We start from the raw sequence: 14648 nt of genomic DNA, 5'->3' as shown, positions 1-14648 counted from the left end.
CGCAACTAAGAGTTCATATGCCACAACTAAAGATCCCACATGCCACAACAAAGACCCTGCATGCTGCAACTAAGACCTGGTGCAGCCAAAATAAATTAATAAATAAATAAATTTATTAAAAAATAAAATAAAAAATAAACAGTAATATAAAGTGATTTTTTTTAAATCCTGTTGAATATAAAAATTAATACCTAAGAATAGTACTAGACCTTGATATTAGAATTGACCAACTCAGGGTGGGCTAGAGGATGGTAAGAATTTCCCCTCATAGACTAGTAAGCTGGCAGTTCTTACTCTACTGTACTAAACCAGCTGGTTAACTCAATGTGCTCTGGGACTCAAACTATATGCTCACTTTTAGGGAATCTGACAGAAAAATGTCAGGATATGAAACTGCTTGGGCTACTTCTTACATCTTTTTCAGTACAGTGCCTCAAGAAAAACAATCTTAGGTATCAATCTGGCTGCCTGAAAGCTGAAGCAGAACAATGACCATGATACAAAGGGCCTTAATCCCACTTTCTAATAAATTGCAAAAAGCAGTCGTCTCTGCCTAACACCAAACCAAAGTTACCACACTGACGAGGAATGGAGATACCTAGAAGGACCCAGGACTGCAGATCCCAATAAGCCAGGTTCCTCAGCAGTATCTCCTGTAAGTTGCTACCTACTCCACCACCAAGCATGATAAGCCCGTAATCAAATGGGCTGCAGCTGGAGGTAAGGGGCCAGCTGGTAACCACTTTATAATTTCAAGCAGAAAAGCAGAGCTCTCAGGCCTGTTGGAAAAAACAGAAAGCAATCACCAGAGGAGAGTTCAATTCAAACACCACAAGTTTTAAATTAATAGCTAATAAAGTTTCATTAATATTATAAAATAAACTAAATCTATAAACAGGCAAAAGACTTCTAAATTGTTTTGCCAGAAAAGCTCCAAGTCTAGCAAAGAGAAGCCTAAATACCCAATACAATTTCCGGGTACCCATAACTGCTCTATAAAGAAGCAGGCTCCTAAGCTAATATGGCTGCAATCAGAAGAATCCCCTCCACCGCCTCCCCTAGGACATCATGAAAGACAAAACGCAATGAGCAAGGAATTGCATCCCAGCTGTGGCGGGCACAACCAGGGAAGGGCAGGCTGGCTGATCAAGAATTTAATGCGATGAAAAAGCCCTTTGTTAGCCTTCTTCAGGGAGACGCTGGACGCACAGCCAATGAACTCTACTTTTTCTTTCCCACAGCCAAATTTTCTTTCAATTATAAATATCTCAGGAAGTCTGCCACACAAACACCTAAATAAAACATTCTTGAGGAAAGAACACAAGAGACAAATTCAAGAAATGCTATAAGAGACTGGGGAAGTTAAGGAGGATCAATATCTTGGTAATATTTACTATTGCCTTAAAACACACACAACTATATGCACATGCATACACACCCCTAGGGCCAGAGATAACAAAAAGTGTATCCATAAAAACCCAGGACAAAATTTCATACACTATCAATGTGATATATAAAGGAGAGACGAAAGGACATGTGAGTGTGCTAAAGTATTTAACACGAAGATGTATAAATATAAGTTTAATATATCAGCTGGGACATGGGATACTAAGTTAAGGACAATCATTAAAAGTCCAGCAGAACACATAGTACCAAATAAGCGGTATCCATCTACATTTCCAGATGCAGATGCATTTCACTTCAATAAAGCAAAGGCTTTATAGGGCACTATTACCCCAGCAATTCTTATTTGCTGTTTAAAAAACAAAACAAAACAAAAAAACCAAAAACCCTGCCTAAAGATTATTTGGTTGACATTTTTTAAATATTGTGTTTTTTTGTTTGTTTGGCCACACTGTATGACTTGTGGGATTTTAGTTCCTCGACCAGGAATTGAATCCAAGGCCTCAGCAGTGAGAGCACGGAGTCCTGACCACTGGATCGCCAGGGAATTCCCCAATTTTGTGATTCTTCAAATCATTTTGTACTGCTAACATAAACCTTTAAAAAATTAATTATTTTTAACATTTTGCATAGGCTGTACAAGTTTTTGCTACTATGTGGCTAATATTTTCAACACCATAACCACCTTTTTTTTTTTTTTTGAATCAATTCCTCTAATACATTCTGATTCACAAAGCAAATATACCTCCAGGAAGGAAAAGAGTCTGAATTCATGAAGAAATGGTGATAGGAAACAAAAGATGACAAACACTGAAACAGTTATTGATAAAGAAGGAAAAGGAAGAAAGAAAAGGAGGAAGAATTACTAGTAAACAAGGAAATTCGACAGTCTTAAAAAGAAAGGAAATTTTTTTTCTTTTTTTTTTTTGCCACATCGCATTCCTTATGGGATCTTAGTTCCCTGACCAGGGATCAAATAGTCACCCTCAGCAGTGATATCTCAGAGTCCTAACCACTAGACCAGCAGGGAATTCCCAAGAAAGGAAATTTTAAATATAATAAGCTTTCAAAGAGAAACACTATAGGAAAAGTTTATATATCACAAATAATCACCTACATAAATGAATGTGTTATTCTCTACAGAGGGCACAGCAAGTTGTCATTTGAACGAACCAGCTGATAGAGAATCCAAAATTCAAAACAAACCAATTTGCAGAAGTGACAGCCTCCCACTTCCTGGACCATAGCTTTTAAAGGAAGATACGGTGCTTTCAAAGTCTCAGAGGAGACAAAGATTCAAGAGTATGGTACCCATCAAGGTCCAACTAGGAAATGAAAACAACTCAGTATATTCATAATTGGGAATTTAATACAGACAACTGGTTACACAGATGACAGAATAGCTAAGAAACCAAAAAAGGAACTGTGAGGTGACCTACTGGATTAGCAATGGCAGGCAGCCATGACCACCCCCTAGGCTAGGGAGACAGGAAGGAGGCAGGGTGCTGGGGTCATCCAGCAGAAATGAACACAAGAGAAGCTGCCCAGGGGAAGTGAGAACCATGGAGGAAATGCAGCTGCTGACAGAGAAAGAGAGGGAATAATACTCTTCCCTCTCTCCCATCTCCCTTTCAATCTCCCACCAGCGCCTCCCAAATAGCTAGAAGACAACAGACATGGCAGCCTGGGAAATAGACAAGGAGCAGCCCCTTTGCAAGAGGAAGCAGGAAGAAACAATGAAATGGAAGGTGTCTGAGAACAAACAGGTCTTGGACTGGCATAAATTCTGCTCAGAAAAATAATTTTAAAGTCATAAAAGGTCACTAATGATTATTTTGCAGTTATAAATCCTATACAACTGACCAATCTTGAATTATAAAAACTTTTCTAAGAAATTGTTATCTCACTTGGACTTGAAGTTTACGGCTAAGCACTACATGTTACAATGACTCTAAGACTTGTCCAATACTAGTTCTCGTTCTAATCAAGTTTCTGTAGTTACTTTTTAAATTAAAAATAAATTTATTTTGAAAACTTAAAAAGTCACTTTAAGAGAAAGTAACCTGAAGAAAAATAAGGGTTCTCTTTTTGGAATCAGGTCAACCTCAAACAAACATTTAATTCATATGCCCCCCAAAAGTTAAAACCATACCATTTAAATCTGCATTTTCAAATCTGACCCAGACTATTTTCTCCTTTTCTTCTGTTAGAGGTGTTCCACTGTAAGCCTGCATAGTAAATAATAAACAGAAACATTTGAATGAAAATGTTTTACAGCTCAAATATTACTAATGTTCAAAACAAAGAGTAACTTAAATAAAGCCAACCCTGTCCCCCTCCAACCTCACCAAGCCTACATCTTGAGAACTAGCACATTTTGTAATATTTTTATTTTCAAAGAGTTATCCTGTAGTCTGATAACCTTAGTCACAAAAGGGTTTTTAGCAGAAACCTAAAATATAATGATCATAGTCTATTCTGAAGCATCACTATAATTCAAAGGCACACAAAAAACTAATCTACACTGGTCAACAAATAAAGCTGAAAAAATACATCAAACTACCACGCATATCTATTTAGTTCCCAGGTGTTTAGGATGAGGCAATTACACTCTACCTAGACTTTCAAGAGCATTACTTTCTGCTAATCACCCAGTTCCAGGTGGAGGGCACTGGCCAGGGCTGCAGGTGGAAAAAAACGTATTATTTTTTCAGTCTCTTATCTGGCCTCTAGACCCAAACTATTAGCTTTCTTGCAACCCTGCAAGGGTCACAAAGAAAAGCATAAACTGCTGTGAAGTCACAGGACAAGTATCAACAGTACCCATCAATATTCAAAGGGAGTCATCTCTCCTCAAGTGTTTTTATTTAAAATTGTCTAGATTTTCTAGATTGCATATACTTGCAAGCACTTAGAATGTCAACAAAAAGCTGCAACATTTTCACTTATAAAGTGGTACTCGGTTGGACTTCCCAGGTGGCACAGTGGTTAGGAATCTGCCTGCCAATGCAGGGGACACGGGTTCGAGCCCCGCGCTGGGAGGATTCCACATGCCACGGAGCAACTGGGCCCATGCGTCACAACGATCGAGCCTGTGCTCTGGAGCCCGTGAGCCACAACTATTGAGCCCATGTGCCGCAACTATTGAGGCCCACCTGCCTAGAGCCTGTGCTCCGCAACAAGAGAAGCCACTACAGGGGGGAGCCTGCGCCCCACAATGAGGGGTAGCCCCCACTCTCAGCAACTAGAGAAAGCCCATGTGCAGCAATGACCCAATGCAGCCAATAAATAAATAAATAAATAAAATTTAAAAAAAATAAAGTGGTACTCGGTTCACATAACAGTTATTTAATATAAGCTATATCAAAAGTATACAAAAACCACTATCCCATATATAATCTGTGTTATATATAACGTGCTTTAAATTTCCATGCCAGTTACAGCCCCTTTCCTGTACCACACAAGGTTAATGGCCATTGAAAATATTACTAATAGACAGGGTTACTTTAACAGTAGGTTTACCATGCCAAAAAAAAAAGTTATCTTACACATCCTCATGATTTCAATTGCCTGTTTAAAAAAACAAGTTGTGTATAGGGCAGTTAATTCCTTTGCAGAAAAGGAAAACCTGCACTAGAACCAAGTAATTCATTTACTTTATCTAAAACCATCGCACCCTCATCTTCTTCCTCTTCTTGTCTTGTTCTCTTCATTCTTGAAAACTCTCCTTTTTAAATATAAACTTCTTATTTGGGAATAATTTTAGATTTCTAAATAGGAGAGAGTTCTCATACCCCTCAGCCAGTTTTCCCTACTGCTAACAATCTAATCTAACCAAATCTTACCTGACCATGGTACATTTGCCAAAACTACGAGACTAACACCAGTGCATTACCACTAATTGAAGCCCCAGACGTTATTTGGATTTCAGCAGTTTTTCCACTAATGTCCTTTCTCTGCTCCAGGACCCAGTCTAGGACACCACATTGCATTTAGAACCACCTCTCTCTTCCTATGTCAGGCTCTCGCTGAATCTGGTAAAGCTATAACATATACAATATCTTCTTCCATTTAGCAAATTTATTATAAGGCTGCCTATCACCTGCACTGTTCAGTATCCTCCCAATTCCTCTGCAACAGCTGTACAATGCTCTCCTTTGATTTCTGGCCAATATGCAGCATGAAACAAGGTTAAAAGAGGTCTTTCAGTGAATTGAGATTCTTAAACTTCTTTTCTTTCCCCTTCAGGGGGAAACAAGACTTTCACAATGAGGCTTGCATACTTTTGCTATGTCTTCAAGTCTTCCTCTCTCCTTAGCAGACACAGTGTTCTTTACTTAACATTTTTGAGAAAATTCTGTGAAGTTGACTGAAGCATCTGAGGGTTGCTTCCTATGTGTCTTCCTGCAGGCTGGCATCAAGAAGACATGTGACATCCTGTCATTTTGCCTCTCAGTTGTCTATGATATCCTTTGCTCAAGTTTAGGTATTTTACTGTCAGTGAAACACAGATTCACCTGGTGCCCATCCAGGTTTATCTGCTATCTTACTAGAGGCCAGCGCACTGTCACACAAAAGTATTTCTCCTCCCAGCACTGACTGTTAGGCCTCCTTCTCCAACTAAGATCCAACTGCTCTAGCTCTCTTATTTAGAGTTGAAACTTTCACCCCATTACTAAGTACACGACTCAGTAATTTTTTTTTTTTTATTTGTTTGGTTGCACTGGATCTTAGTTGCGGCAGGCGGACTCTTCAGTTGCAGCTCACTGGCTCCTCAGTTGTGGCACGCAGACTCCTTAGCTGTGGCATGCAAACTCTTAGTTGCGGCATGCCTGCAGGATCTAGTTCCCTGACTAGAACCCGGGCCCCCTGCATTGGGAGTGTGGAGTCTCACCACTCCGCCACCAGGGAAGTCCCAGGACTTGTTTATTTCTCCTTTTGTTTCTTATTTGGTCTCTAACACATATACACATTCATAACCACAAAGCTGTTGTTGAATTTTAAAAAACACAACAACAATCACTATAGATAAGCTGTGTTTTATTTTTTCACTGGAGGGAAAGTAACTTCCATTGTGTGCTACTTGTCAGACGTATAATTTTTAATTACAGCAAATTATTCTATAGGGACCACATATCACAATCTGCTTGACTGCTACAGACATTCAGGTAGGCTACAGTTTTTCACAATGAAAAATGTCAAAATTTCTCACTGAAATGAAAAGTTCTGAGCGTTAACCTTTTTCTTTGCTGAAATTTTTTAAAATAAATTTTCATAAGTACAATTATTATATCAAACGGCACAGCTTGGGGCTTCTGCCAGCCGTCAATAACATCTGTTAAACACAGTGGGAACTCACTCTGTGACAGCTGAAGAAGCCGATACCAGTCTGACACATTTTCTCCCTTTCTGGCATATCTGGAGACCGAGAGAGTAATTTCTAAGCTCCATGAATTCGATGATCCCCAGAATAGGGCAGGAGCTTAAACGTAACATCAGCAAAAATACATCGTTTTCCAAATGGCTGACCACAACGTGCCAATGGGGGACTCTGGATTAAATGTGGAAAAAAGGGGACCATGGGTCACCAAATCTGGCCCACCACCTGTGTTCATAAAGTTTTATTTTAACACAGCCACACCCTTTCTTTTAGGTAAAAAGCAGTGCTGAGTAGTTGCAACAAACATTCTAAGAACTGCAAAGCTTCTCTGGCCCTTTACAGAAAGAATCTACCTGACTGTCGCACTAGACCATGAAGCCATAAGGACAGGCACTGAATATCCCCAAACCTAACACAGCACCCGACCATTAGTGCCTGAATTTTTGCTTTCTTTCCACAGTCACTAGAATAATGACTTAAACATAACAGAAATTTCTTTTTTCTTTAATTTTACTTATTTTTTGGCTGCATTGGATCTTCATTGCTGCGCACAGGCTTTCTCTAGTTGCAGCAAGCAGGGGCTACTCTTTGTTGCAGTAAGCGGGCTTCTCATTGCAGTGGCTTCTCTTGATGCGGAGCACTTGCTCTAGGCGCACCAGCTTCAGTAGTTGCGGCATGAGGGCTCAGTAGTTGTGGAGCACGGGCTTAGCTGCTCCACAGCATGTGGGATTTTCCTGGACCAGGGCTTGAACCCATGTCCCCTGCATGGGCAGGCAGATTCTTAACCACTGTGCCACCAGGGAGGTCCCATAAACTTCTTAAACAAATATTCTAATTCTTAGATCCGTGCTACAACTTTACTTCCACAGTTTCTTAACTCTGATCCCAATCTTCATAGTCAATTGCATAGAATATCCCCTTCCTAATGTATAATCCTCATAAAAACTAAGTTAATCTTCCACCTTCCAGCATTTTTACCCTATCAGTTTTAGCAGCCCCCTATTTTCATCTGATGGCTCAACCTAGTATTCTCGTTTCTCTAGCGAACTCTCCAACTATTCCCTCAAAGCCTCTGACCACAGCCTCTCTCCTCCAGCCAACAAAAACTGCTTGCTACGCAGGGTTTCCACTAGCACAAAAGGTGTCTTTGTAAAAAGTGATAAAGGGGCACTCTAGGGGCAGGCAAATTACCAATATTTTTAAATGCCCCTCCTTGGAACTAGCCTCATGTCAGGGCTCAGGGTTTAAGAGAAAGGTGTAATTTGTAGAAGACCAAGTTGTAGTTCAACCCCTGATTGTTCTCTAAGCCTGCGCTACACAGAGTACGAGATTCTCTACAGCCATAGCAACCCTGTTGCCTACCATATCCAGTTGGGCAGTTTTCTTCACCATCAGATACCCAACCATGCCATTCATTTCAACTAACACTACTTCCAATGTCCTTTGGAACTTGACCCTTTCACGCTTTCTTTGCCATGCATTTCCTTAGCAATTACATATTCAGTCTGTACTATCATGTGCAACACTTACTGATATGTTGCTTTTTTTTGGGGGGGGGGGGGTTGGTCTTCGTTGCGACAGGCGGGCTCCTTAGTTGCAGCTCACAGTCTTCTTAGTTGTGGCATGTGAACTCTTAGTTGCGGTATGCACATGGGATCTGGTTCCCTCACCAGTGATAGAACCTGGGCCCCCAACACTGGGAGCAGGGTGTTTTTTTTTTCCCTTTGGCTGCACTGGGTCTTTGTTGCTACACACCGGCTTTCTGTAGTTGTGGAGAGCAGGGGCTACTCTTCATTGCAGTGTGTGGGCTTCTCAGTGCGGTGGCTTCTCTTGTTGCGGAGCATGGGCTCTAGGCAAGTGGGTTTCAGTAGTTGCAGCACGTGGGCTCAGTAGTTGTGGCACATGGGCCCTAGGGTGGGTGGGCTCAGTAGTTGTGGCACACAGGCTTAGTTGCTCTGCAGCACGTGGGATCTTTCTGGACCAGAAAACAAACCCGTGTCCCCTGCATTGGCAAGCGGATTCTTAACACTGCACCACCAGGGAAGTCTGGGAACACAGAGTCTTAACCACTGCACCACCAAGAAAGTCCCTGATGTGTTGCTATTACCTCTGACTGTTTCAAGCCATCTGACTTCTCTTCTTAACCAAGTTCCTCAAGAAAAGAAAGCATTTATTTTTCCTTAAATGTCCCACAGACCTTATCATTGTGGCCTATGTTCATTAAAGTTGACGGAACATCATAAAGGAATATCAAACAGGCCTTGATACTTTCCCTTATCTGATTAATACAATCTATTAATACAACTGAAGTCTGGATTTTAGACTTTTCTAGGTAAGACCTTCGCATACAGCTGGGACACTGGATCTATGAATGTCCCTTTTGAACCGTGCAATCACAGATACCACAGCAGTCAGAACACTGACATCACCACAGGAGAAAACACAGAAACCTTTCCCTTCAGTAGTTACACTAAACAGTGCTTCCCAAAGATACTGTTTCACAAGAATCACCTGAGATTCTTCCTAGAGACACAAGTTACTGGATGACACCTCAATTCCCTTGAGTCAAATTCACTGGGAGACAGGCCTGGAAATTATTATTTTTAACAAGTGTGCCAAGTGATACCTACATTAATTTAAGTCTGGGCGACACTGCACTAGAGATGATCCCAGGAGGGTTGCTCTCATTCTTCATCCTCACATTTACATAGAGGGAACAGCAAAGGGCTTACTCTCTTATAAGTTAACAGTAACAATGCAAGCTGTAATTGGCATAAAACTACTACTCAATATGAAAGTGATACAGATTTGTGCTCAGCATAGTATTTAGTTAATATAATATCTAGCTAACTAAATGCAAAGCATATATTGCTTATTTCACTTCCAACCAGCAACATTTAACTAGGATAAGAGAAAGATTTTGGAAACAGAACCCAAATAGACAGTACCAAGCCCCATCTCTCAAGTAATATCACACCTTGATTCCTCTTAGTAAAGCAAGTGCTGAGGAATAATAATTACACCCGTCAGCACAAAACTAAGGCACATCTAATAACAACAGCAAGTACAGTTCCACCCTACCAATGCTCGGGATGATACTGTTGTCAAGTTTAGAAGACAGAGTATTTCAGAGCTTCCCTGGCCAAGAGTAAAGCCTACTATTTCTGAAACTACACAGACACTTACCTGCGGCACGACATCCTGCAGAAAAGTCACGACACTTTCCATGTAGGACTGCTCCCTGAAAAGGGGTGAAATGGATAAGATTTATCATGACAGCTTAATATGAAACATGGCAAAGCTCTTTCTACAAGCCCTAATAAAGGTATTCATAATACTAAAAAAAAACAGAAAAAAAACCAACTCTCATCATCTGATAATTCTACTAACCTGCTTTCTTAATTTCTTTGTATGTTTTTAAATGCAAATTAGATTTAAATTTTTTTAAACATTGTCTCTTCTTAAAAGTCATGCTCCATTTTTTTTAAATTGAAGAACAGTTGATTTCTAATATTGTGTCAATTTCAGGTGTATAGCAGAGTAATTCAGTTATACACTTTTTTTCCTATTCTTTTCCACTGTAGGTTATTACAAGATGTTGAATATAGTTCCCTGCGCTATACAGTAAATTCATGTTGTTTATGTATTTTATATATAGTAGTGTGTATCTGTTAATCCCATACTCCTAATTGATTCCACCGCTTCTCTTTCCCTTTTGGTAACCATAAGTTTGTTTTCCATGTCTGTGACTGCTTCTGTTTTGTAATATAAAAGTTCATTTGTATTATTCTTTACATTCCACATATAAGTGATACCATATAATATTTGTCTTTCTCTGCCTGGCTTACTTCACTCAGTATGATAATCTCTAGGTCCATCCATCTTGCTGCAAATGGCAATATTTGATTCTTTTTTATGGCCACACACTCTCTTATTTCGATATAGATAGAACTTTTAACTCATATTTGAAGAGGTGTTGACAAAAGACTTGGCTAAAGAAGGACCTTCCTCTTGAGTCAGGGCAGAAGAATGCCCTAGTTAGAGCAAGAAAAACTGTTGCTGATGACTCAGTATTTAATGACCTTCTCTTTAAACTGGTTATGAACCTAGTCCCTTACCTGTATCTAGCAAAAGGAATCTATATTTTCCTGCAGGTGCAGGTGTTAGAAGGAGTTATTAAGAAGTCCTCACGGAACTTTTGGTGTAGGTAAGATATGGGAAAATATCAAAATGCATAAAAGTGAAGAACTATATTAAAACACTAACTATTGAGGACACTATTTTAAATGGGAAATATATGGATATCAGCAAGTGGAGAAAAAAAATTTCTTCAAAATATATACCAAATCAAATTCATTTCAGAGAAATGTGAAAAATTACGTTTGAAGAAAATAATGTGAATTATCCTAAATCCTATTTTTTTAAAAGGCAATATGCCTTAGATACCTACAGAAACTGATTAGGCCTTAAAAATTCTTTTTTGATTAGGCCTACCTCTCCAACCTTGTTTTTCTCCCACTCTCCTAACTTACTCTGCTTCAGTCACACGCGACCTCAATTCCTAGACTACACAAGCTCTTCTTTGAATCAAGACCTTAACACCAGCTTTTCTTCTGCATAGATTCCTTCCCCAACTCTTCCCTGCCTTTTAGGTCTCCAGCCTAAGTGTCACCTCCTCAGAGAAGCCTTCCCTATCGGCCTTAAATCTTACTCCCCAACGTCATTCTCTACCACAGCACACTGGGCACTGATCAGAGCCTGTAATTACTTTACTTACTTACTGTGGCCCCCACTAGAATGTAAACTCTATGACAGAAAGGAATCCATCTCTCATATTTACCCAGACTCTATAAGCCAGTACTTAGGCATAGAGTAGATGCTCAAGCATAACTTGTTAAAGGGATACTGAATAAATTAAAGAACTTTAAAAAACACTAAAATTATGTATTGCATAACAAAAAGCAATATATGTGGAATACCATATGGTGAGGCAGCAGAGAATAGTGCTTAAGCACACAGACTCTGGAGACAAACTGCCTGGGTGTGATCCAGGTTTCCCTTCTTGGCTGTTACCAAGGAAAATTTCTCTCTCTCTGCTTTGGTTTCCTCACCTGTAAAATGAAGACTGAAATAGTACCTAACTCATAGCTAATAATATGCTTAACCTGTTGCCATGCTCCATAGTTAGCAAAGAAATATAGAGCCCTGGGAAATACAGGAGTGGGAAAAAAAGGAAGTATAATGGTAAAATATCATATTATGCATATAATTTTGTAGTCTGAGAAGGCAATCTTTATGTAACATGCTAAACTGCCCAAGGGAACTAATCCAAAATGCTACAATTCCCTGATGAACATTCTGAAAGACAGAAAACTAATTTTATCTCCTTAGCCAGGTATGCAAGGGTCTTAATTGTCCACCCCAGCCTCCTTTAAATAGCTCAACTTCCCTAGATCTCATTTATGAAAATAGCTTGCCTTTCCCACATCTGCTCACTCCATTCCCTTTGTTGAAAATGTGTCCTTGATTCTAACTGCTCAAATTCTATTCAGCCTTTAAAGTACACTATAAATGTTAGCTTCTTAATGAAACCTTTTCAGATCTTAAATACTAAACTACTCCTACTAAACACTCCCACTAAAATATTCCCTCCAATCAAAATTTTTAAAAAAGAATAATCATAAAACAAAATACTCCCTCTAAATTCTAGTGCTGTTTTTCTGGCATCTTTTTTATTCATTAGAGTGTCTGCAAGTATACACGTCTTAAAACTACATTAGATTATAAGCTCCTAGAAAGTACAGATATGCTTTGTCAAAATGCTTAAAATAAAACAGTATTCAGTGATAAAGTAATGCTTTTCAAGTACACTATAAATGTGCTAAATACATCAAACTGACCTTCCAACTATGATTTTATTTGGCCTGACAATGTCTGTCATCTTGTAAAGCCAAAATTAAACAGATTTTACAAAAGAAAGCACTGCTCAGAAAGGAAACCTGAATGTTAGTTACTATCCTGAGTAATCTTTCCTTCACCTATTAGGCTTATCTGAAATTTGCTTACGTGACAGCCTGAGGGCGAACCACGACTCCACCAGTACAACGACTGGGTCTTCTGGGGGAATCTGTAGCCATTGCTTCATTCACAAAACCTGTTTCCAGAAAAGAAAGACAGAACAAATGGATCATTATTGTTGGGGGTAGGGAGAAAGATATATGGTTGCTCACTAGAGATCCCTTGTCACAAATACCTAAAATGTAGGAAAATTTCCCAGCAATTCCTATTACTCCTCAAAGAGGGGAAGGCAGAAGAGGAAGAAGTAGATAAAAGATTTTTCAAACTACTATGAGGTTTTTTTATTTGGACCAAACCTCAGAACTACAAAACTAGTTAAGACTCTTGCAGGACCCTTTGATCCACTGTTAACATAAACTAGGAAGGGATGGAAAGTCTCGCACAGGATCACTTCATAAAAACAAATGTGCTACCTTTGTGAGCCAAAATGAAAGAATTTACTGAAATCTTATGTTGAGATAATAAAAATACACATGGTACAATATTTTAAGACCAAATGGAACAGTGAGGTAACACCTTCCAACTAAGACTGTTGGGAAACTATGAGTAAGACTGCATATGTATCCTGATGAATGTTAAGTAGTCTTACTGTGGTGATCATTTCGCAATATGTACAAATATCGAATCGTTATGTTGTACACCTGAAACTAATACTATGATATATGTCAAGTATATATATATTTAAAAGACTGCATGGTCACAATTTAACAAGATTTTCAAAATCCTATTTGTCAACCCCCTGCTATTGTAACCTAATCACCAGAGTCTAAATAAGTAATAAAAACTTATATGACATTAGAAGCCCTTTGTCCTTTCCAGTCTCATCACTGAATTCTGATCCTTGAATGCCTTAATAAGCATCTGAATCACTGGGGAGGTTTTAAAAGCATGGAATGTACGTGGGTAAGGTTAAAAGGGACAGCAATATTAAAGATCTCTTACACGGCTCAGGAAAGCTCACAGCCAGGAACTAATCTTAAAAGCCCCTAAAACCATCTCTTCTAAGCAGGGAGCATTCTATCACCTTGGTTGAAAGCTCGCAAACTGATGAGCCCCATCTGCTACAGCCAAACCACCATGTGCCCCCACTAGCCCAGGTACCCCTTCCTCAGCGGACAGCTTCACCTCCAGCCCCTCAGCCCTCTCATTTCCATCCCACCCTTTATTTCTCGAAACACAGGCTCCCAAGAACTGTCTTTAAGGGCCCTGTCTCCTGAGGACGACCCTCGCCAGCCCGTCAGGCCCCACTCTCCTGAAAGGCATCAGCACGGCGCTACCCATTTAACCTCCAACGCTGAGCCACCGCTGCCCCCGGCCGCCCTCTGGCCGCCTGCCCGCCCTCCCCTCCCCCTCCGATCTCCACAGCTCTCCCCTGTCGAATTCCTGCCAGCCAAGCCCTCTCCCCTCCTGCTGCCCGTCCCTCGTCCCCGCCAAGCCTCCGCAAAGCCGCAGCACCGCCAGCCCTCTCACCGGCCGCGCCGCCGGTAAACGCTGCTCTCCAGCTCCAGGCTCACTGTTTGGCGTCTCCCTCGTGATTGACGGTTACCACTTCCTACCACGCCTCAGCGGAACTACCTTCCTAGCCAATCCCAGAAGCAACCTGGCCGCGGCCGGGCACCGCCCTCAGCGGTCGGCTTCGCCAACCAGCAAATAGAAAAGAGGCGGACCCGCCTCCTGAGCTGACCCAATCCGCTGAGGCTCGAGGGAAAACAAAACAGTCTGTAAGTTCGGGTGAAGCGGGGGTGTCACGTTCGGTTGCGAACGCAGGCAGGTGGGGAGGCGTTGC

General features: G+C 40.5%; 1 protein-coding gene across 9 annotated transcripts in view; it reads right to left on the bottom strand.

Moving 5' to 3' along the window:
- BCAS3 (BCAS3 microtubule associated cell migration factor) overlaps positions 1-14422 on the bottom strand; it is a 546169-nt gene extending 531747 nt beyond the window's left edge. For 7 of the 9 annotated variants that reach the window (XM_057713964.1, XM_057713962.1, XM_057713969.1 and 4 more), the window contains exons 1-4: positions 14333-14422; positions 12851-12938; positions 9971-10025; positions 3557-3632 (exon numbers count right to left, since the gene is read on the bottom strand). In XM_057713964.1, coding sequence (XP_057569947.1) covers positions 3557-3632; positions 9971-10025; positions 12851-12921 — 202 coding nt within the window. In that variant the 5' untranslated portion in view covers positions 12922-12938; positions 14333-14422. Of the gene's footprint in view, positions 1-3556; positions 3633-6763; positions 6956-9970; positions 10026-12850; positions 12939-13804; positions 14170-14332 lie in introns of those variants that run through there. The other 2 variants (XM_057713963.1, XM_057713967.1) reach the window with 2 other exon arrangements.
- Between the last annotated feature and the right edge of the window lie 226 nt (positions 14423-14648).

Source organism: Hippopotamus amphibius, chromosome 17 (assembly GCF_030028045.1).
Source record: "Hippopotamus amphibius kiboko isolate mHipAmp2 chromosome 17, mHipAmp2.hap2, whole genome shotgun sequence".
Taxonomy (NCBI): Eukaryota; Metazoa; Chordata; class Mammalia; order Artiodactyla; family Hippopotamidae; genus Hippopotamus; species Hippopotamus amphibius.
This window is presented reverse-complemented; position numbering and strand designations above follow the sequence as displayed.